This window comes from Aythya ferina, assembly GCF_964211825.1.
Source record: "Aythya ferina genome assembly, chromosome: 25".
Taxonomy (NCBI): Eukaryota; Metazoa; Chordata; class Aves; order Anseriformes; family Anatidae; genus Aythya; species Aythya ferina.
Window position 1 is genome coordinate 3,682,025 of NC_140323.1, and position 20,871 is coordinate 3,702,895.

The 20,871-nt window shown below is 48.6% G+C and overlaps 5 protein-coding genes across 9 annotated transcripts in view; 1 reads left to right on the forward strand and 4 right to left on the reverse strand.

Annotated features, from left to right (window-relative positions):
• CCND3 (cyclin D3) overlaps positions 1-1,163 on the reverse strand; it is a 40,457-nt gene extending 39,294 nt beyond the window's left edge. Inside the window, exon 1 of the mRNA XM_084498132.1 lies at positions 1,121-1,163. The gene's annotated coding sequence lies outside the window, so the exon portion shown is untranslated. The remainder of the gene's footprint in view (positions 1-1,120) is intronic.
• LOC311423746 (uncharacterized protein) overlaps positions 1-2,453 on the reverse strand; it is a 26,053-nt gene extending 23,600 nt beyond the window's left edge. The window contains exon 1 of one of the 2 annotated variants that reach the window (XR_014685844.1): positions 2,051-2,232. The gene's annotated coding sequence lies outside the window, so the exon portion shown is untranslated. Of the gene's footprint in view, positions 1-2,050; positions 2,233-2,390 lie in introns of those variants that run through there. The other variant, XM_084498133.1, reaches the window with a different exon arrangement.
• TAF8 (TATA-box binding protein associated factor 8) lies at positions 2,371-8,527 on the forward strand (the record flags this gene model as incomplete). 4 transcript variants are annotated; one of them, XM_084498127.1, is made up of 8 exons in its annotated part: positions 2,371-2,430; positions 3,958-4,114; positions 4,826-4,924; positions 5,211-5,273; positions 5,714-5,838; positions 6,148-6,295; positions 6,907-7,049; positions 7,516-8,527. In XM_084498127.1, the coding sequence occupies 8 exons, from the start codon at positions 2,371-2,373 to the stop codon at positions 7,657-7,659; spliced, it is 939 nt and encodes a 312-aa protein (XP_084354253.1). In that variant the 3' UTR covers positions 7,660-8,527. The 4 variants fall into 4 exon arrangements, with proteins under 4 accessions (XP_084354253.1, XP_084354255.1, XP_084354254.1 ...); XM_084498129.1 differs by lacking the exon at positions 2,371-2,430 and adding an exon at positions 2,722-2,758; XM_084498128.1 differs by lacking the exon at positions 2,371-2,430 and adding an exon at positions 2,865-2,888.
• Positions 8,528-10,960: 2,433 nt separating this feature from the next.
• On the reverse strand, positions 10,961-13,771 carry CIMAP3 (ciliary microtubule associated protein 3). Its single transcript, XM_084497694.1, has 6 exons — positions 13,532-13,771; positions 13,057-13,199; positions 12,624-12,722; positions 12,020-12,153; positions 11,623-11,749; positions 10,961-11,169 (listed from the first exon to the last, which is right to left on the reverse strand). The coding sequence occupies exons 1-6, from the start codon at positions 13,554-13,556 to the stop codon at positions 11,101-11,103; spliced, it is 597 nt and encodes a 198-aa protein (XP_084353820.1). The 5' UTR covers positions 13,557-13,771; the 3' UTR covers positions 10,961-11,100.
• Positions 13,772-14,019: 248 nt separating this feature from the next.
• On the reverse strand, positions 14,020-18,413 carry LOC311423769 (acidic mammalian chitinase-like). Its single transcript, XM_084498176.1, has 11 exons — positions 18,375-18,413; positions 17,848-17,877; positions 17,311-17,512; positions 16,934-16,990; positions 16,678-16,843; positions 16,440-16,564; positions 15,980-16,103; positions 15,665-15,850; positions 15,005-15,124; positions 14,766-14,907; positions 14,020-14,417 (listed from the first exon to the last, which is right to left on the reverse strand). Exons 1-11 carry the CDS (start codon positions 18,397-18,399, stop codon positions 14,104-14,106), a joined length of 1,491 nt encoding a protein of 496 aa, XP_084354302.1. The 5' UTR covers positions 18,400-18,413; the 3' UTR covers positions 14,020-14,103.
• Between the last annotated feature and the right edge of the window lie 2,458 nt (positions 18,414-20,871).

A 20,871-nucleotide genomic window follows, 5' to 3' on the forward strand; every position in this document is an offset into this window, starting at 1 on the left:
CCCCCCCCGCCCAAACAAAAAGTTCTTGGAGTGCAATGAGCTGGAGACTGGGACAGTTTTATTCCTGAATTTTGCCTATAACATTTTGGAAAGGGGAATAAAGGATATTCAAGAGCGAAAAACCCATCAGCACGGGGCTGTGAAGCGCTGTTATTTACACAACAGCTCCCACACGTGAATAAAGCAAGTAATGCAGCATGTAGTGGAAAAGAGACCAAAACACACCAGATTCTGATGGGTACACACAAGCCAGGCCTAACGGCTCATCCAGAAAATTGATGCTTGGGCTCCAATTTCAGTAGCCTCACCTGCAGCAAGCTGCTTGTAGGGAGAGAGATCCCGAGGGGAGCACCGAGTGTGGCTGCTCGGACAAGGAGGCACCCAAGTGGTGCACGCCTGTGTGATAATCCACGCTAGGATTAGGCAAAACTCACTCAGCAATGATCAGAAAAAAACTTAAGTTAGCTAGGTGGGAACTGAGGACAGACCTGGGGGGCTCCCTCTTCCCCACAAACACTAAAGGAAGAAAGATGGTGCCCACGTTCTCCATCACTGCTCAGCCCCTCCGCTTTCTGCCTCCCCAAAAATGCCCCCAGGCTGCTCAGGAAGGCAGCAGATGCCCTCCATGCATCTGGAGGGAGAAAAGCACCGCACGGAAAAGAGTCAGCAAAAGGGCAGGGAGATCCAGCGGTTAGATCTCCAGAGCGGGAGAGGGGTGCTGGGTCTTGTTCCACCTTGTTCAGGATTGTTTTTTGTGTGTTACATGAAGCAGTTAAAAGAATAAATACTGGGAGACAAGAAAAGAAAATCAGGATTGTTTCTTTCCAGGCACACGATGTAAATAACACTGAAAAGTGACATAACAAAATGCTGGAGGCAAGAGATCAAGAAGAGACTGTCCTCACGCAAGAAAACAGGAGTTAAAGATCAGTTGTACTGTATTTATAACGCACCATTCACCATCTCCACGAGATAACACAGCTGATAATTCCCTCAGCCCCCCACGCTACAGACAGGGAAGCCAGGGCGAGGTAGCAGATAAGAGCAGCACAACGAGGTCCTGCCCTGCGCGCGTCCCAAACACCCAGTTCTTCCCCCTCACCCTGCAGCATGTCCCTACCTGAAGTATTTCAGGGTCCGGCTCCACGTCACCGACCACAATTTGCTTTTCATTTTTCCTCCTGCTGACTTTGACGGCTGGCATATTGTGTTACGGAGAGAAAACTCAGCCCCCAGCACTCCGATACACGCAGCACTCAGCAGACAAGCACCTGGCCACCCTTGCACGTCCCCTGGATTTGCTGCAATAATCAGCACCCACAGACTTGTTGAATTAACCTGATGCTGAGCTGAGGGGCTTCACTCTCCTTGGGGTACCACGTCTGGCATCGACCAGCCCCAAACCCCGCGGTGCTCCCACAGACAGCTCCGGCCCGAGGGTTTTTTTTTTCCAGCAGCATCACTGCACTCACATTTTCAGCCCGGAGTTCACACCCCTCCCACCCCAACAACGCGGGTCGGGCACTTCTCAAGAGTTAAGCAGCAAATTAAAAAAAATTAATTCAAAAATTATATAATAATAATTAAAAAAAATAAATAAATAAAAATTAAATCTGTCACGTTTCCCTCTCTTTTGGCTTCGTGTGGCACGCTAGCTGACTCCAGAGCATCCAGACCTCCGGGAGCCCCTCGGGTGGAAGCCCCAAGGAGCTCAGCACCTCCAAATGCAGCATTTTTATCTGTTATATCACCCGGATATATCCATATTTATCTATATTTATCTATATATAATGTTATAACACCTGGATATATCTGTATTTATCTATATCTGTTATAACACACTAAGGGGCAGAGCACCTGCCCTACTACGACCGCGCTGCTATGGGGTCACTGCCGGTGCCGAGCAACCCCACCGCCACCACCCCATGTTCCAGCAAGCCCCAAAACCCCAGGAATTCACACCAAAACCCCGGCCAGCTCCAAATCCCCCTCACAGCACACCCAACGCCCTCGCTGAGCCGCAGCCCGGGGGCGCTCGGCTCTCCCTCACCTCACTCTCAGCCTCCGGGGCGATTTCGCTGCGATTTCACCAATTTCGCCGCGATTTCACCCATTTTCGCTGCGATTTCGCTCGTTTTCGCTGCGACTCCGCCGTTATGTCCCCGGTTTCGCTGCTTCAGGCCGGCAGCAGGCGGCGGGGCAGCCCCCTTTCCACCCCCACGGCCCCGGCAGCCGCCCCCTGCCCTTCCCTTCCCCTCCCCTCCCTTCCCTTCCCCTCCCCGCCCGTCCCCCCCCCGGTGCCTCCTCGCCGCACTACAACCCCCACAATGCCCCGCGCGCCCCTCGCACCGCCGCCATGCCCCTTCGCGCATGCGCACAGCGCAGCCTACCTGCAAGATGGCCGACACGGCGCCCGGCGGTTCCGGCACGGTAACGGCGGGGCCCCCGCTGCTCCGGGCCGGTATCCGGAGAGGGGGGGAGCCCCCGGGTGAACGGCAGCGGCTCGGGCTGCTCGCGGAGCCGCCGGGGCTGAGGCCTGCCCCGGGGGCTTCCGGATTTGTGTGGGGGGGGGTGAAGGGAGCGGGGCGCTGATTGGATGGAGGGAGGGAGGGGGCGGGGCTAGGCAGCGGGTGGTGATTGGCACGAGGTTGAGCGCTCTGATTGGGCGGGGGGAGGGGGGCGGGGCGGTGGTGAGCGGGGGCGGGATTTTTTTTTAAAGGGGCCGCGCTCAAATAGTGAGTGCATGGGCAGTTCGGGGGTGTGCACGGGTGTATGGGTGTGCACGGGTGTAGCGTGTGTGTGTGCACACAGATAGATGTGCATGTCTGTGTGTCTCTATGGCTATGCATGTTTGCATATGTACATGTGTAATGTGTATGTACATGCAGGTGTGTATGTGTAGGCGTGTCTGTGTGTGTGTATGTGCGTGTGTAGGGTGTGTATGTGTGTCTGCAGATGTGTACATATATGTATGTGTATGTGTGTGTGCGGATGTGCATGTATAAGTGTATGTGCGTGCATATGTACGTGTATAGTGTGTGCATATATAGACGTTGATGTGTGTGCATGCCTATACGTGTGAGTATGCATATGTACATGTGTAGTATGCATATGTACATGTGTAGTATGCATATGTGTGCGTGCAGATGTGGATGTATATGTATCTCTATATGTGTGTGCATATGTACATGCATAGTGTGTGTATGTGTGCATATATGTGGAGGTCTCTATATGCATGTCTGGGTGTGTGTACGTACACGTGTGCATGTGTAGTGTGGATGCATATGTGTCAACGTGGATGTATATGTGTGTACATATGTGTATGTACCTGTATATGTGTGGACGTGGGTGTATATGTATGTATATATTATATATATCTGTATATGTGTGGACGTGGATATCTATGTACATATGAGTGTATGCATGTGTACACGTGTAATATCCATATATGCACATATGTATAGATGTGTATGCGTGTCTATTGGATGTGTATACATGTATAGGGTGTACATACATGCACGTCCAGGTAGATGTTTATGTGCATATCTATACATGTGTGCATGCATATCTACATGTAGTGTGTATATATGCATATACTCGGAGGTGTGTATGTATATTCACATCTCTAAATGTGTGCATGCATATCTCCATGTGCACTGTGTGCATATATGCACATATATGTATGTGTCTAGGCATACAGACCTGTATAGTGTGCATACCTGTGCAGTGGGGGATCTCTGGGCCCGTGCTGAGCGCTGGCAGGGTGCAGGTGGCCCTGCCTGGGGGCGCAGGGCAGGCTCAGTGCCCTCTGCCCCGTGGGTGCTGGTTTCAGCCTGGTTCAGGGATCAGCTTCGGGAGAGTTGGGGCTGGGCAAGCAGAACACTATCGGGGCTGCTCCCTGGAACTGGGCTTCATTTCCCCAAGCTCTGGGCTCAAGGTGTGGGTCTGTGTCCGCAGAGGTCGGGCAGCAAGCACGCAACCACGCCAGCGGATAATTATTACCTGGCTCGGAGGAGGACTCTGCAGGTGGTGGTCAGCTCCCTGCTCACCGAAGCCGGCTTTGAGAGTGCTGAAAAGGCGGCGGTGGAGACGCTGACGGAGATGTTGCAGAGCTGTGAGCATCCTGGGGGCGACTTGGGGCAAAATCCCGTTGGTCCCCTGAAGCTCCTTGTTCCTTGCTTTCCAGATTTGCCTTTGCTCTTGCTCTTTTTTGTTCTGTTATGGGTTTTTTTGGTTGTTTGTTTTCATTTCTCTTATGTTCATGATGTTACCAAAAGCAGAAGGCCAGACTGGTGGCTAGAGCACGGCCACAGAGTCACAGACTTCTTTGACTGTGAGCAGTTTGTCTGAAGTGCCTATCATACTCAGAGGGCCTTAGGTATCCTAATTAGCTCTGCATATTGAGATGCTGCCAAAATAGAGAAGCAACAAAGTTCCAGACGTTTGGTGAGTGGTAGGCTGTAGTAGTAGCACTGCGCTTGGCAGCTCTGCTCTTACTTATCTGGGTGACGTGCCCTGATGTCAGGTCACACCACGTTCTGAAATCGAGGTGCTCGGGTTTTGTATTTTTCATTCTTGTGCAGCAGATTTGCCTTTTGCGCTTGTGGAAGACACCTGACTTTCTGATCATCAGTGTCTCCATCCTTTGGCCCTCCTTTACTTTTAAATATTCATGCTGCAAGATGCTAGATTCTGGGAGCTATTTTTTTTCTTTGCTAGATTTGCTAAAAATTCAGGCTTTGGGCTGACTTCGAGGGCTGGGTGATGCACGTGTGGGCTCTGCCTGAACTGAAGACATAGTGTGTTTTCTTTTTCTTTCCCCCAGATATTTCTGAAATTGGAAGGAGCGCCAAGTCTTACTGTGAGCACACAGCCAGAACGCAGCCTACGCTCTCCGATATCGTGGTTACATTAGTGGAAATGGGTGAGTAGTTGCCTCGTCCCACCAATTCCAGCTGCGTGCGTTGCAGGAGATTCGGGTGTGCTGTGCAGGCAGGAAAATCTGATCCAGATGTTTCTGGTGCTTGTGTGGTGCCCGCTCTTCTAGGCCTCGTGCAGGTGCTCGGATGTCGCTGTTGATGCATTCTGAATGCATCCAGAGCACACAATTTTCTTTCTTGTGTACTTTGAATTGTGGAGAAGCCTAGGAGGAGGGATTTTTGTCAGTGTAAACCCTTGGTGTGATTTCTGTTTCCTCTTTTGTATTTCAGGGTTCAATGTTGAAACGCTTCCTGCATATGCAAAGCGCTCCCAGAGGATGGTCATCACTGCCCGTACGTGAGAAATCCTTTCTTTTCTTCTGCGGGGAATCATTTGGCATTTCTGGCTGCTGGCATGCAGAGAGCTTCTGCTTTTCTGATGGACAAAGCAGCCCAGTGCTCCTGGGCATGCAGCTTGTGTTACGGGCCCTGTAACAACCATGTAATAGGCGAAGGACGGGTGTCCTCTGCCAGATCAGTTGCCTTCGCTTCAGCATCCTCACTTCACGTGAGGTTTTGTTCTCCTTGGGTAGGAGAGAGGGGTCGAGGAATTCTTTTGGGATGCTAAACATGACCTGAAACTATTGCTCATGGGATATGCTGTATCCCTGCTGTAGGACCTGGAGACCTGGGTCGCAGCACGGTACAGACCAGCGCTTCTGCATGCCTACCACGTGGCAGAATGCTGCTGGCTGATTTGTGTGTGTGTTTCTTTGTTTTTTTTTTAACTGTAGCTCCTGTGACAAACCAGCCCGTGACTCCCAAAGCCCTGACGGCTGGGCAGAACAAGCCGCATCCATCCCACATCCCTGGCCACTTCCCTGAGTTTCCGGATCCTCACACCTACATCAAGACACCCGTGAGTGGCAAGAGCCTTCTGTGCCATTTAGGGTCCGTCTGAAGTCAGTGACACCAGGAAAGCAGTATACGTATTTTTATTGCAGTGTTAGTCCAGAATGTTGGTTCTTCTGGCTCAATACCTCGCTTGTTGTTTGTGAGTTGTCCCTGCTGCGGATTTCTGGCTGGCTGACATCTGTAACTCTCTGAAAATCTGTACATGTTGGAAGTCAACACATACCTGTAGCACCTGCATCCTAGTGGTGTCTTGAATGTCAGCTGTCTGCCCTGCATCCAGTAACTGTGTGTGTTTTTCCTCCCTGCTCCACAGACGTACCGAGAGCCGGTATCCGATTACCAAGTCCTACGGGAAAAGGCAGCGTCTCAAAGGCGTGACGTGGAAAGAGCTCTCACCCGCTTCATGGCCAAGACGGGAGAAACACAGAGTCTCTTCAAAGATGATGTTAGCACCTTCCCATGTGAGTTATCTCGGAAACGTTGTGCTGTAAATGACAGCTGTCTAACAGAGCGTACGTGCCAGTAGAGTTCTTGTTACTGCAGGGGGAGAGCGCTGAAGGATTATGTTGTGGTTAGCCTTCTGAGACACTGGAAGGGAGGGAAATGACAAATGTTCTATTTTAAACAGGGATAAAAACCTTGGGTTCATGCTAAAACCACATGGTAGGCTTCCACTCTAAACAAAGACTCCCTTTCTTCTGATGGTGGAGAAGACCTTGGCTGACAGCTCTTCTCACGTGCTTGTTCCAGTCCTGTCCGACCCTCTGGAACTCTCACAAACCATATCTTCTCTTACACATTTCTGTGCAAGGCAGTGGAGGTTGTCATGTTTCTCTGCCTGTAAAGCAGTGATAAGAATTCCCTCCTTCCCAAGCCTGGGAGCACAGATGCTGGTGTTACCTTTAGGGGGACTGAGTGATGCCTGGGAGGTGTTTGAACTTTCATAGTGTGCGATTCTTCTGTTCAAAACCAGAACCAATGAAAGAGTTTATTGACACTGAAACTGGTTTACTTCGTGATCTCTGAGCTGAGGAGCCTGCTCCCACCCTGCTGACTGTGTTCTTTTCCCCAGTGATTGCTGCCAGGCCTTTCACTGTACCCTACCTGACAGCTCTTCTCCCCTCGGAGCTGGAAATGCAGCAAATGGAAGAAACAGATTCATCTGAACAAGACGACCAGACAGACACAGAGAACCTTCCCCTGCATATGAGCACGGTACGCCCACCTTCAGAGATCGAGGTCTCTCGGGCCTGACTCTCGTAAACATATGAAACCTCGTTCTTTGTCTGTCTTCCTTGCAGCTGGGCAGAGTGGGTGGAAAAATGGTGAAGTGGGTTGTGTTTTACCGGATGTAAATGACTAACATTGCCACGGTTCTCTGACTCTTTGCAGGGTGCAATGTATAATGAGGTTATCTAATGTTGGGTAATGAGCTTTCAGTGCAACTTCATTTCTGTGGTAGAGCAGAGAGATTGGCCCAGGATCCCGTGCTGTTCTCAAAGGGGATCTGTTTGTATTAAAACCCAGGAGTCCTCCCTCACCTTTAATGCAGCTCTTTGAGTGCTGCTGTTTATCTTGACTATCTTTTATGTTTTGCCCATAGGTTGTGTGGTTTGAACTTCTAAAGTCTTGTTTAGCCCAACTTTGGTTGTTTATGCCTTTTTTTTTTTTAATGTGCCAGGATGATTCAGGACCTGAAAAAGAGAATGCTTCAGTGTTACAGCAGAACACCTCCCTGTCTGGCAGCCGGAATGGGGAAGAGAACGTGATAGACAACCCTTACCTCCGGCCAGTAAAAAAGCCCAAGATCCGCAGAAAGAAGTGAAACGTAGTCAGCTGGCTGCTAAAAGAAAGAGGAGCCCAGTTCTCTGACTGTTCTGGGGTCACCTCTGCTGCTGCGGGTGAGAGGCACCATGGAGCAAGACAGGACAGACAATCCCATGGAGTGGCAGAAGCGGAGGAATGATCACTGTCTGCCTAGCAAACTACACTCTCAGCACAGTTTGCAGTGCTCCCTCTTTCCCCTCCGCTCTCCTGCTGACTTGGAATGGTCAATGGTCAATTGCCTTAAAAGCAGTGAAGGCCACCAGGTTTCAGATGGGAATTGTCTCGTTTACTTTGCTTTCTTCTCACTGTCAGAGAGATTTGCTCTCTGAAGAGGCGAGGTTCTTGCAGCACAGTGCTTCCCAGCAGGCTCTACAGAACACAAAGGCATAATTCATTTCTGGCTGTCTCGCAGGCTAGAAGAGAAACTTCTGTAATCAACCCTGTCTGGCCTTATAATCTAAGGAGCATGAATTAAGAGACAGAAAAATCCCAGAGAGGTTTCTTTCTTTGGGTTGTTGGCAGGTAGAAGCAAACAGACTTTTCTTTTATAAACTAAAGGCATCTGATGTGCTGGTAAGAGAGTGAAGTGTAAATACAGAGCTAAGATGGCATTTTATTCTCACTTTTCTGACTGCAGCTGCACTTCTAACTTAAAAGCTCTAAGTGTGGTGTTTACCCTGCTCTGCTTTGAGATTATTTTCTAGCAGTATGAATAGCAAGATTTAACAGCTGCTTCGGGCTATTTTTCAGTTCTATTGTTAGTTTCAACACAACACAAGTCCTTTGAGAGTTCACGCCTCCACCAGCTGTTTTGAAAGATGCTTGCTGAAAAACTTGGAATATTGAATAAATCTGTAATGATTACAGTTTGCAGGGCCATGCTATTGATCACACTTTTTAATTGTGTCACTTCTCAGATATGAGCTTTTATCAACAGAAGTTGCTCTTTTTTTCTTTTTTCTTTTTTTTTTTTTCCCCCAGAGAAGAGCCTTTATTGCAGAAGCGAAAATAACTGCTGGTGGGAGTGTTGTAATTGTTATCCAGTTCTGGAGGCCTTTCTTTTAATTTTCATTCAGCCTTTGCTTAGGGAAAATATGGGTTGAATGCCTTTGACAAAAGACTTCTGTTGTTTCATCCAGTCTCCCAAGCATGACGAAATGATTCTGTAGTCCATACTACCCATCAGCTTTTTTTCCTTCATGCAAGTCCAGTCTGAATGGAAGATTGCTTTAAGCAGTAGACAAGATTGCACTTCTGGATGAAAATTTGGCACTGAGAGAGGCAGTAAAGACTGGCTGCTACACATTACCAGACAGTTTATTGCTTCCTGGAGTAGTATCTGAGTGCAGGAAGTCTGTTGCAGTCACTGGGAAGATCAGAGTTGTGTTGTATGCACATGTTCACCTCCGTTCAGTGAAGACATCCCTCTTCCCCCATCACCCAGGGAGGAGGAAGACGAGGAGGAATTCTTTCAGTGAGAATAGGAGTGTTCCTGCCAAACAACCTGAAGTAGTATCTCTAGCAAAAAAGTCCTGCATGTGCCACTGCCACTTTTGCCGGTGCCTTGGTTGTACAGAATAAAAAAAAATGTACAAAGACATTGTATATATATATATGTATATATAAAAATTTATATCTTTTTTTTACTTGGATTAGGTGTTTTTCATAATGACAAAATCCCTCGCTGGGTAGGGGAAAATGCAGAGTGAAAACAGGAATTTTTATGATCGTAATAAAAGAAAAATTATCTTCTGCAATTAAAACTGACCGAGTCCTTAAAGTTTCAGAAAGAGTGGGAAAACACCTGAATGGAGCCTGAGTGTATGTTCACTGGGGTCTGCTGATATTCTCACTAGGTGGTAGGTCTTGTTCTTTCCTCTGTATCTCCTCCTTTCTCTACAATAACACTTGATTAGTAAGAAGTTTTGGAATTTTCCAACAAAAACTCTGGTTCATTACAAGTATGTTCAGTGAGGACAAGGTACCTTTTGAAATACCATCAGTTTTGCAAAAGTTTTATAAGAAGGTTTCCCCAGCTGCAGGTGGAACATGGTTGAAAAAGACCACAGAATCATAGGTACTTTTTAGTTGCTTTTACATCCGTCTCTTACACATGTATTTTCTTCCCAATTATAAAATAAAGTTAGATAGAGGTGAAGTGTGCAGTATTAGCCATGAATACAATGATGGAGCTGGAAACGGAGACATAACATCCAGGTCTTAGGGCTGTACAATTTCCAGTGAGTCGCAACCCCTCCTTCGAAAGATTGCACCAAAAGGGGCAATTGAGAATCGACAACAACATCCCATTTTGACAGCTGCAACTACAAAGCATCCTCTTGTGGTTGTGAGGGAAGGGGCCAATGTGCATCGAGAAGAAAGGCCCTGAGCAGCTGTTGCACTGCATATGCAAGAGCACTTGAAGACCGAAAGTGGGAAATTGGAAGAAAATGTTTTGTTTTTACAGTCAAAATTGGACTACAGGTGAAATTGCTGCAGGCACAGCTAAACAGACCTGGAAAATTTGAAAGCCTGCATTGTGATTGGTATTTATATCGAGTACAAATACTGTGAGTTCTCAGTTTTCCCCTGAGATTGAACCGAGTCTGATCAGCGCGCGTGTGAAGGCAGGTTGCAAATATTTATAGAAATCCCTTCAGCCGGAGTTGTGCATTACTGAGACACCTGAGGGTAAACACCAGGACCTTCCTGTTTCAGTCTAAATTTATTTTTATTTGTGGCCAGATTCTTGACTAGCAGCTTGTTGGTTGCTCGAGAACAGCTCCTGTCCGTAGGGATGGTGCTGGTCATGCACAAGTACCTCTCACAGGCCACCTGGGCTGGCTGTTCTCAGCACAGCACTCTGTACCCAGGATGTTTACTGTCTGCTAGTTTAATACAGTTGCTGTGCTGGCTGTACCACTTATGACCCCGCGTTTCTCAGCTCTCTTCAGGCTGCGGAGCTTTGTTCTGCTAGAGGGAGATCTATGGATGGGAAACCCCTCTGCGCAGCCTGGAGAGGAGGAGATGGTGGCTAGGAGGCTGGGGAAGGCACATGGCAGCTGAGAGAAGTTAATTTTGTGCCTTTCTGGTGCCAGCAAGGGCTGGGTTTGGGGGGTAAAAGCCGCTTGTGGCAGGGGAGGCCATGTTAGGTGTCTCCACTGCGACCTGCAGAAGATGGCGGCTGCCCCGCCTGGGCCAAAGGCTGAGGGAAGCGGGGCCAAAGGATGCTGAGCACCAGCACCAGTGGTATCAAACACCCTCAGGGGCAGGAGAGACCAGGCAGTGCACCAAGTCAACACAGTTAACAACAAGAAATGCCTCTTTTCGAGCAGGTTTTATTGGGGAGGCAGGGGAGTGCAGGTGAAGATCTCCACTAGCAGGCTGGGAGCTGAGCGGGCTGAAAGCTCTGCTGGATGTACCGTGGCTGCTTCTCAGCTCAGCTCTCATACAAACTCAGGTAGGCCACACGATTCCGATGCTTGATGAATTCTCTGTCCACCATCAGCTAAAAGAAAACTAGTAGCTGTTAGATATTAGCAATGATGATTGCTGCAGAAAAGGAAGACGTGAGGTGCTGCTGAGAACTGCAAGCTGGTTTTCCAGGCAGTTTTCCTGTCCCTTAGCCAATGTTTTCACACTGGAAATGTTTGCTTTTTAGCAGAGCTGTGCAGAGACGTCTGTCCTCTGATTCTCTCACTTTGTGGTTGGAAACTAAACTTCTAAAGCAAACTACTTAGTGTAGCTCTTTTTTTTGTTTGTTTGTTTTTTTGTTTTTTTGTAAACTGGCATTTTCTGACAGAAAAACACTGTCTATCTCATTCCCCTGGCTACTCCATCTACATACCCAGCAGGCCAGACAGGAAAGGATGACAAGAGATAGTGCAAATGTGTTTAAGTAATCTGATTTCTTTTGTTGGAAGCACTGAGCTGGGAATAACATCCCCTCATCTGTCCGTACCTTCTGTACCTCTGTTTTTAGCATCCTCTTTGCTGGCATTGGCACTAAAGACCAGTCTGGAGACCCAAATTTCATCGGCCAAGTGATCTTCTTGTGTAACTGCTTGTCTGTGTCATAAATTCCAGGCCTAAAGAAAATAGGGACATAATATCTCATTTCTGGGCCTGTATGATGTTTGTAATATGGAAAATTACCAGCCTTGCTTTGACCCAAGGGAGAAATGCCTCTTGTGGTCTTGTAGTCTTCATGCTAGTTTAAAGACTAAAGCAAAGGAGATTTTGAAGATTAAAAAGCATTATTGGGAACTCAGTTACCCATCTCCCATTTGTGTCTTAGCATTTTTCTACTCTAGTCTTCCTGATTATTATTGAAAGTGTAAGAAAATGAGTTATATTACCCAGGGAAAAATTCTTTATCTGAAGGCCTATCTGGAAATCGTGATGTCTTAGTGGAAAATGGAGCATGGGCAGGCTGGCATTTTTGGTCTTTATTCCAGAATGACTGGTACGTTCCTGGGTCGGGAGTCACAGTCTGTAAGAGAAAGAGATTTCAATACAGAAGATTTTGTTCTGCAAGCTATTCATAAATGCTCTGAGCAGCATTTAAATCCAGCCAGATAGCATAAAGAAATCAGAGCAGTTCAAATCTGCATTCTCTAACATTTACAGAAGCCAGGCGAGGAAACCTATTGGGTTTGTTCAGGTAGTACAGCTGAGTTCCAGGCCTGATTTTGCCTCAATATGTACATCTATGTGTGTGTGACAAAGGAATGTGTACATACAAATCCATAGGTCAGCGTTGCCAGAGCTCCAGCAACTGGCGATCAGCCTCCAGGCTCAACACTTACCACTAGGCTATCTGTAGGGAGATCTATGACTACCATTATTTTAAGCTGGAGGCAACCCCAGCACACATGATCACAACTGTTAGTCTGTGGTAGGATCAGCCTAAAACGTCTTGTAAAGCTGCAGCTCTGCCTCTTTGAAATGTGCTTTTCTTACCTGTGGCTCTGATATGAATCGCTGGGCTGTTCTTGCTCCTATCACGTAGCCTTTCGTGCTCAGTATTCTTTTTCCCCATGAGTATCTGAGGCTGCTTTCCTGTGGTTCAAAAGCAAAAACATCGTACTAACATTTTTAAGACACCATTTGCATCAGGGGAATGGGAGTAGTATCTGAGCAGCAGATGTCATTCTTCTAATTTCTCACTAATGTAGAGTGCTAGGCCAGCTGGAGTTTTGAGGACTGGTACAGTTGGAAGGTGACTTTTCCAGAAGGAGAATTTATTTTTCAAGGTATATGTGCAAACCTTATACAACGGCTTTGCAGGGCAGGCATGGGGTATTCTGTGTCTGGCTGGCTATAGTGCTAGTTTTCTTATAATGTGCGTCTTCTGTGAAGGAAAAGCTTGCAGAATAAAAGTCAAACAACTTACCTCTTGACTCTCGTAACAGCCTGGCCCAAGGAGGGGGTTTCCCTTGATGGCTCCTAGCTGGATCCCCAACCTGTCTGGGGCATGGTGGAGAGGGAATGTTTTCCGATCTTGACAGGACCCAAACGAGATTATCTTCTGTGCACCTGTGAGACCAGGAGAGGGAAATGCCAGCGGTGTGATTCAGCCACCTGCAGATGACCACTTGCTGCTTTTCTTCCTTCTCAAGTATCCACAGCTCTCTGAGGCCAGCTGTCCCCTTTTTTCTCCCCTTATTATCACCCCAGCCCCTGGATATCTCCGAGGGCCTGCCCTTTGGATGTTCCCTGCTGCCACAAAGGCTTCTTTTTCCCCTGCCTGAGCAAAGAGGTGCCTAGCAGCAGGTTGTGGAGAAGATTGCTGGGGAAGCCTGGTGCCACTGGACAGACAAAGCCCTTGTGCCGTAGACCCCCTGCTGCCTGCATCTCTCAGGGCTCACCTTTGGGCTCCCTCTGTGCATCCATGCTGCTGGTCAGGCGTGAAGGATGTCTGTGTACTGCAGTTGCTATAGACACAGGGAGGCCTGCTGGAGGGAATGCAGGCAATGGCAGTGCCTGAAGGACGCATGAAAAAGAGGAGGTTTGATAAAAGCCTGGTGGGTTGTACGGTACTCCCTCCTGCTCCCAGGAGCTGCCGTTTGCACAAAGTCAGTGGGGGAAGCAGTGTGTCTATAGGCTGTGCAGTCAGGACCCTCTCTCTGTGTTCTTTCATGGAACAGCCTGATCTGCCCTGTTGTCTGCTCCCTGTCTTTTTCCCTGTGCTTCACTGTTGTGGTAAAACAGCAGGAAACTCCTGGAAAAAGTCATACTGGAACTAAGTCCACCTTGTGTAATCAGGCCTTCAGGGAGCACAAGTGTAAATACTGAGAGACAGTCAGGGAGCATCAAAATATGAAGAGCGAGACGAGTCAAGCAGTGCAGATTGCTCCTTTTGCAAAACACTTTATTTAATCATTGTTATTCCACAGAACTAGACCCAAGGGGTCTGTTTGCTGTGATCGACCTGGAGTCTTCATGCCCAGTTGCAGCAGGAGCAGCTGGGATCAAAGACCAGCCCGGCCTGGCAGCTCTGCTCGTAGGTTTCACCGTTGTTGCAGTTGTAGAACTTGCTCTTGTTGGTCGGATCTGCATAGATGCCGTTGGCCTTGCCAGCACAGAATCCGCTCCCACCAGTGCCACCAGTATTGCTACCCGAGCTCCCGCTCCCGCTGCCACTTCCACTTCCACTCCCACTCCCACTTCCACTTCCACTTCCACTTCCACTTCCACTTGTAGTACTGGGAGCTGCAGTCACCAGAGGATTGGGTTCAGCTGATGGCACACAGCCTGAAATAAAAGCAGAACAGGGCTTATCTTTGCTTTGCGGTTCTCCCAACACTGCCCTTCTGCCACAGTCCCTTTTGGGGTGGCATCAGCAGAACAGCCTTTAACCTTTGTGCCCCCAAATCTGGCTGGGTTCACACTGGGCCTTTGAAAAATGTCAACTCAGGTGCCAGTTACAATCTCACTCTTATCCTAGTGGATGCAGGGTGATGGGATGTTCCCAGGGCAATCTCTAGAAAATTGTTATCCCTGAAGTCCCTAGAAATAAAGGTTCTCAGGCCTCCGAAGACCTGCATCAGCCATGAGCTACGGGGTCCCCTTCCAGAAGGCCACGCTTCTCCAGTTACTCACTGCTGCTTTGCAGGCCAAGAGCGTTCTTCAGGGTGGTGATCAGGGGATATTTGCCCTGCTTGCAGAATGTGCCGGTGAAGTCATCCAGATCAATGGCCCAAACCATAGCACCTGCATAGTTGTTCTTCTTCAGCCAGTCAGCCTGTGCAGTGCCGGGGGAGAAATCCCAGTTAGTCCAAGAGCTGCTGTTGCAGAAGGGCTCCTGGAGTGTGATTAGTACAGCCGCATCCCCACCGTACCTTGATGTTGAAGCTCTTGATGTTGTCGTAGCCAACCCACTCGTTGCCCTTGTAGGCATAGGGCACGTCCTGGGGGGCATCCCAAACTTGGGTGGCTCCAGAATTCAGCAGAGTGCAGATCTGGGCAGAAGGGCCAAGAGAAGGAAATTTACTGAGTATCACGCAAAAATGGGCAATGTCATTTCTTTGACTTTAGTCTTTAGAATTGTGCAGCTAATTTGGTCCCTGTGAATAATTACATCTTTCCTAGATTTTGTTAAATGAGCTTAAGAATTTCCATGGCTTACTTGGGCACATTAGACGTATTCCTTTGAAAAGATCAAGTGTAGCATTCCCCGCTGCACTCCTTCTTACCTTGTGGGCGCTACCAATAATAGAAGTCATTTCACTTACTGACGTTTCCAAGTACTGGAAGCATCAAATGTATATTTCGGAAGAGGCTGTTCCTCTTTCAAACCTTCCCTGCTAAACCGTGTGGTGACACACATTGTATGAGCAAGGTATTTATTTTAAGGCACTGATTCTATCTACTGGGCAAATCAACTTCTCTTCTGAATCTCTATGGACAACTTTCTGTGTGCAATAGACATTTAGAAAGTTACACGGGTCTCTTCTGTGAAATTGTTTGAAATAATATCACAAATGTGGTATTACACACACCTCATAGTAAGCCAGTGTCCCAGCCTCCTGTGTGTAAGGTCCAGCAGGTCCAGGTCCCGATGCTGGTGCACCAAGACCATTGTTGGATGGGTTTTGCAGTCTGAAGGTGTTTCCATAGGTGGGGAATCCAACAACTAACTTCTCAGCTGGGGCACCATTGCTCTTCCAGTAGTTCATAGCGTAATCCTACCGAAAAGCATCACAGTTCAAGCCTGTGCCAGGATTTGTAAGCAGGATGGTGAATTCTGAAAATGATCATCGCTGGTCTGATCACAGGCACGACATTTCTGACACAGGCTCCTCAACTATACTTACAACGTTGAAATAGATATTGCCATCAGTGTCACCTGGGCCTTTGTAGAGAGGGCTGTTCTCCCCAGTTTGTGCATCCCAGGAGCCGTGGAAATCATAAGTCATCACGTTGAAGTAGTCCAGGTACCTGTGGAGAACATTGCATGCGTCTGTGTCTTGGCAAGCTCACTCACCCAGACCAGGAGGTTCCTTTAGTCCTGGCAACTAATCCCCTCTGGCTGTGCCCCCACTTTCTGCAGACCACGTTTCTCCAGGATCCCTTTGGAGAAGCCTTCTAAGGGTGGGGACGAGTCTCTCATCCTGAGGAGTTCTCGCCCTGCATAAAGCACGGGGGCTCTGCAGGCAGTGGGCTTGGTTTCTGCCAGCTAATGTCAGAGCATCCCATTGCTGCTGGAAGGGAGAGCGCTGGAAGGAATGGCCTGAAGGAGGTCACAGAAGGTGGACCTGGGGGCTTGCTACTCACTTGCCGAGCTCAGCGATCTCGTAGCCAGACTGGATGTTGGAAAGTCCTGCAGCAACAGCAGCCGTGATCATCAGACGGGGCTTGCCAACCTGCTTGGCTTCCTGCTCGAAGGCGGCCAGCATTTCCTGGGGGATGCCAAGGAACAGGGCTCAGCGTGGGCTCTCGGAGCCCCCCAGGGCTCCTCTGGTCCGAGCTGTGCAGAGCAGAGGCCTTGAGCAGCCCCTTTGTGTCCCCCTACCTTCACCAGGACGGTGAAGAGACCCTTGTCCTGAGCCGGGCTGCCCCTGGAGCCAGGGTACTCCCAGTCAATGTCCAGCCCATCAAACTGGTACTGGCGCAGGAATTTGATGACGGACTTGATGAAGGTCTGGCGGTTCTGCGGAGTGGAAACCATTGTGGAGAACCTAGGGAGCAGAGGAGGGCAGGGTTGGGGCTTGGTCAGGGCCTCTTTCTTCCTCTCCCTCTTTTTTGGGTAGAAGATGGCAAGAACTTACTTGTCTGTTCCAAAATTCCATCCTCCAATAGAAAGAAGAGTCTTTAGGTTTTTATTCCTGCAATGGTAAGGACACAAACACATTTGGCTACAAGCCACACTGTTGGATTGCTATTTCTGACTTTACAGAAAAGACCAACATTAAGCACAGTGCTCTTGCTTTCCTGGAAACTGTGATGCAGCTGCCTTCGTAGGCTGTGATGCCGTGGTGTGAAACCCAACAGGCACGTCCAGAGCACACTGACCGACAGTCACCGACCACAGAGGATCTGTGCTGGCAGCCTGAGCAGCCTTCCCTGCCCGTCCCTCTCTGCTTCTTCTCCTCAGCACCTCTCGCCCCACGGGCTGCACTGCCATAGCCCAGGGAACGTCACGTACTGGTTTTTCAGGCCATTGAAGGATCTGTAGAGGGTCTCATCGTTCCATTCAATGGTCGTGATCTCGTTGTTGGACATCCCAGCGAAGGCGTAGAGCAGGTGAGTGCACAGGCATGGGTCGATGTTGTCTGGCATGAAACTTCCCAGGCCGGGCCTGTACTGGGCCCAGTTGGTGAAGTAGCATGACAGCACATAGGCAGTGCCTGCAGAGACAGAGGAGATGGGGCAGGGATCGAGGAGAGCAGAGGGAACGTGTGTGGGCAATGCAGGTGGCCTCCTGTGCCTGCTGGCCAGGTAGCTAGCTGCATGAGGCTGCATTATTCCCTGTAACCATCCCTCAGTGCACACTTTAAAGACAACAGTTCCCTGGGCTGCTCTTAGGTGTAAATTACGACCTAAGAACCACTGCGTGCTGGCCAGCTGCTGCCTCCTTCTTCCCTCTTGTAGAAGAGTTGGCTGGTAAGCCTGCTCCACGCACCCATACATGCACATGGTGGAAAGGGTTTGGTAGGGTCGTTTGGGGGTAGGGAGCACATACCTATCTGGGCGTTCAGCAGGAGGGCCAGACCTTGGAAGAAAGAAGTGTGGGATTAGTCTTTGAGAAGCAAGGTAATGCCAAGCTCTTGATCAGGTCTGCGCTGAACTTTATGTAATTTGTACCCCAGATTGTAATCATTGTGTTTCTTTAGGCACATTTATCTGAGTGTTCATATGGAAGTGGATGCAATTTGGGAACAATTTCAGGTAGAAGCATTGAAAACAACCTGAAGAAGTCAGAGTGCAGAATTTTGATCATTTGTACTTTTTTGTTTTGTTTTGTTTAAAAAATGTTTTTCATTTTCAAACAACAACGAAATACATTCATTTCTAATGCATAAATTGTCCTCCCAAACAGTACTGAAAAATATAACAATCCCTTCTGAAAGTTGCTGCTATGTCTTTTTCTTTGAAAGGAGAGTAAAGAGACTGGAATTCCAAAGAACTTCTCAAACTCCCCAGTGTAACAGCGAGAGCCACAAATACTTGTCACGAAGGTAAAGAAGTAAGCTGGGAAGCAGGACTTACCGGTAAGCAGAGTGAGCTTGGCCATCTTTGACCAGAACTGATCTGGGGCAGGCTGCTTCCCTCTTTTATACCCTTCTTTTTTTTTTTTCGTGCTAGTCTTCTGTCAACAAAGATGCCCAACCATTACCCAAGTTGATAAAAATATCACAAAAATGATACCAACATGATAAACCTTAAGGGTCCATCAGGAGGCACAAGGATTATCAGGGAGGATTATCAGGCTGTGCCATTTTGTGGTGCTGCCAGAGGAGTTGAAGAACAAGATTAGATGGCTTTTCTTCTTCGAAATCGTGTTTGCAACGAGAGGCTTTGAGTCAATATTGGCGACTAGGCAGGAATAGATGTCTGAAGTGTTCAACCTTGCGTTGTCATTGGTGGCAGGCGGTGCCAAACCAAAGGGTTTGCAAGGGTTTTGTCTCCTTGGCTGGGGAGGCAGGCAGAGCAGGGCTTGAGCTCACAGCCATGGGCTTTTTGGGGAACACAGGGACGGGGCTCACTTGGCGGAGCAAGGTGTTGGTTGGGATGCCAGGGGCTTTGTGGTCTGTGTTGTCTCTTGCCCATGCCACTTAAACTTGCTGTCAGTGCAGGGAAGTGGGGTGGGCTTCGTGGTGTCCCAGCAGTAAAGCAAACCAAGTCAGCCTCTGCTGAGCACTTCTCCCACTTGCTGCTGGACCTGTTGGTGTGGGCAGGTGAGCAAGGGCAGGTGAGAAGCCTTGCCTTGGCTTTCTGTGGAGCTCCTTAAGGTGAAATTGCCAGAATCTCTTACATTCTGCATGAGCTTGTCAGCAGTCATTGGCTATTTGCTCTGCCCCGAGACATTACATAATTCCTGTTAAGATGATGTGAAGGTGAATTTCCAGGCAGTCGTCCAGACTTGGTGGAACGGGAGCCTGGAAAACACCCACAGGCTTGTCCTTATCACATGCTGGTGCTGAAGCCACTGAGCTGCCCTTTTATTCATTCGACTTCAGATTTTGTGTATGCAGGCATGAGATGAGAGGTGGTGGATTATTCAAAGGGTTTGTTAGGGTCAGGGGCAGTGCTTACAGAGTCTTGTGCCCCTCTCAGCAAACTCTCTAACGCCTGCTGTATCCCAGGAAGATCTTAACCATCCTGGCCTTCTGCACATGAGGCACTGCTTTAGAGATCTGGATTTGTTCTACCTGCCCTTGCCAGGGAGATTAGGCAGGTCAGTGGGGAAGGCTTAAGTGGGGAGAGAAAAGTAAAGGTCAGTGGAATGGCACCGTGGATTTAGAGAAATATGCCCTGTCCTAACTCTTATCTGGATCCACATGCACTGGCCACAGAGACAACCTGTTGCCAGTGTGGTCCTCCTTAGTGTGTGGTGGTTTTCTTAGAAACTCCTTGGGAACTTTCTGATGGGAATTTACCCTGAATATGTCTATGTATCCATCAGCAAAAGCTCTGCAGCTTATGTCTATGCTGCCAGAGCTCATGCAATCAGTCATTGGAGTCCAGGCATAGCCCAGGAATTCAGCAGCCACTAGGTTATGTGTAAGGAGATCTGTGACTGCCCTGCCACACTAAGGGAGGTTTGAGTTTGCTTGTTTGCTTATCCGCTAAAGCTGACTGGTTTTCCATCTCTCTCTCTTCTTTTCCATGTGTTTCTATAAAATATCTCAAGACCAATGAAGGTGAGAAGAAATAGCTGTGAAGGGCTGTGGCTTTTCTTTCAAAGCTGTGGCTCTGACCCCTTTATGTCTGCTATTCTTACCTGTGGCTCTGGGAAGAAATGCTGTTCTCTTACTCCCATCACATAGCATTTCTTGCTCTGTCATTTGCTTTCAAGGAGTTAGCAAGGTTTTTAAAATGTTTTTTAAAGAACATTTTCAGCAGGGGAAGCACAGAAGTTCTTGATCAGCAGAACTCAAATCTCTTCTCTAAAAAGATGGCAATTTATATGAAACTTTTATTGAGAAGAAGAATCATTTTGTGATTCAGGCCTTAAGCTGCTGCAATGGGCATGAAGCTCCTTGTGCCTCTGACCATACAGTGCACTTTCGGGGCTCAAGGACACATCAGGACTCTGTGGGAGCTGCTACGTGCCCATTCCTGCAGTAGGAGGGGAATTGCTGCAGCCGTCTCAAGGCCAGAGCAATAGGGCTGGGGGACCTCTGAAGGCCGGCTCCTTTGCAGGGTGACTTTTCCAGGAGGAGAATGCTTTTTCCTAGACAGCAGCAAAGGCTTTGCACAAGGGCTCTTGGAGAGGCAGGCTCCTGGATGTGTTACTGCCACTTTTCTTTGGGTGCTCCCTCGTGGCACAGCCTGTCCTGCCCTGCCCTCTCTTTCTGCTTTCTTCCCCTCTGACTGACTGCCCCACTGGGGAGGCAAGAAAGCCCTGGGAAATGCCTGCCTAGGGCTCTTCAAATGGTGCTTGGGGATTCAAGCCCTTCCCTGATCATGGATTTATGTATTGGCAGACAGTCAGGGAGCATCAAAATATAAAGAGCAAAATGAGCCAGTACAACATAGATGG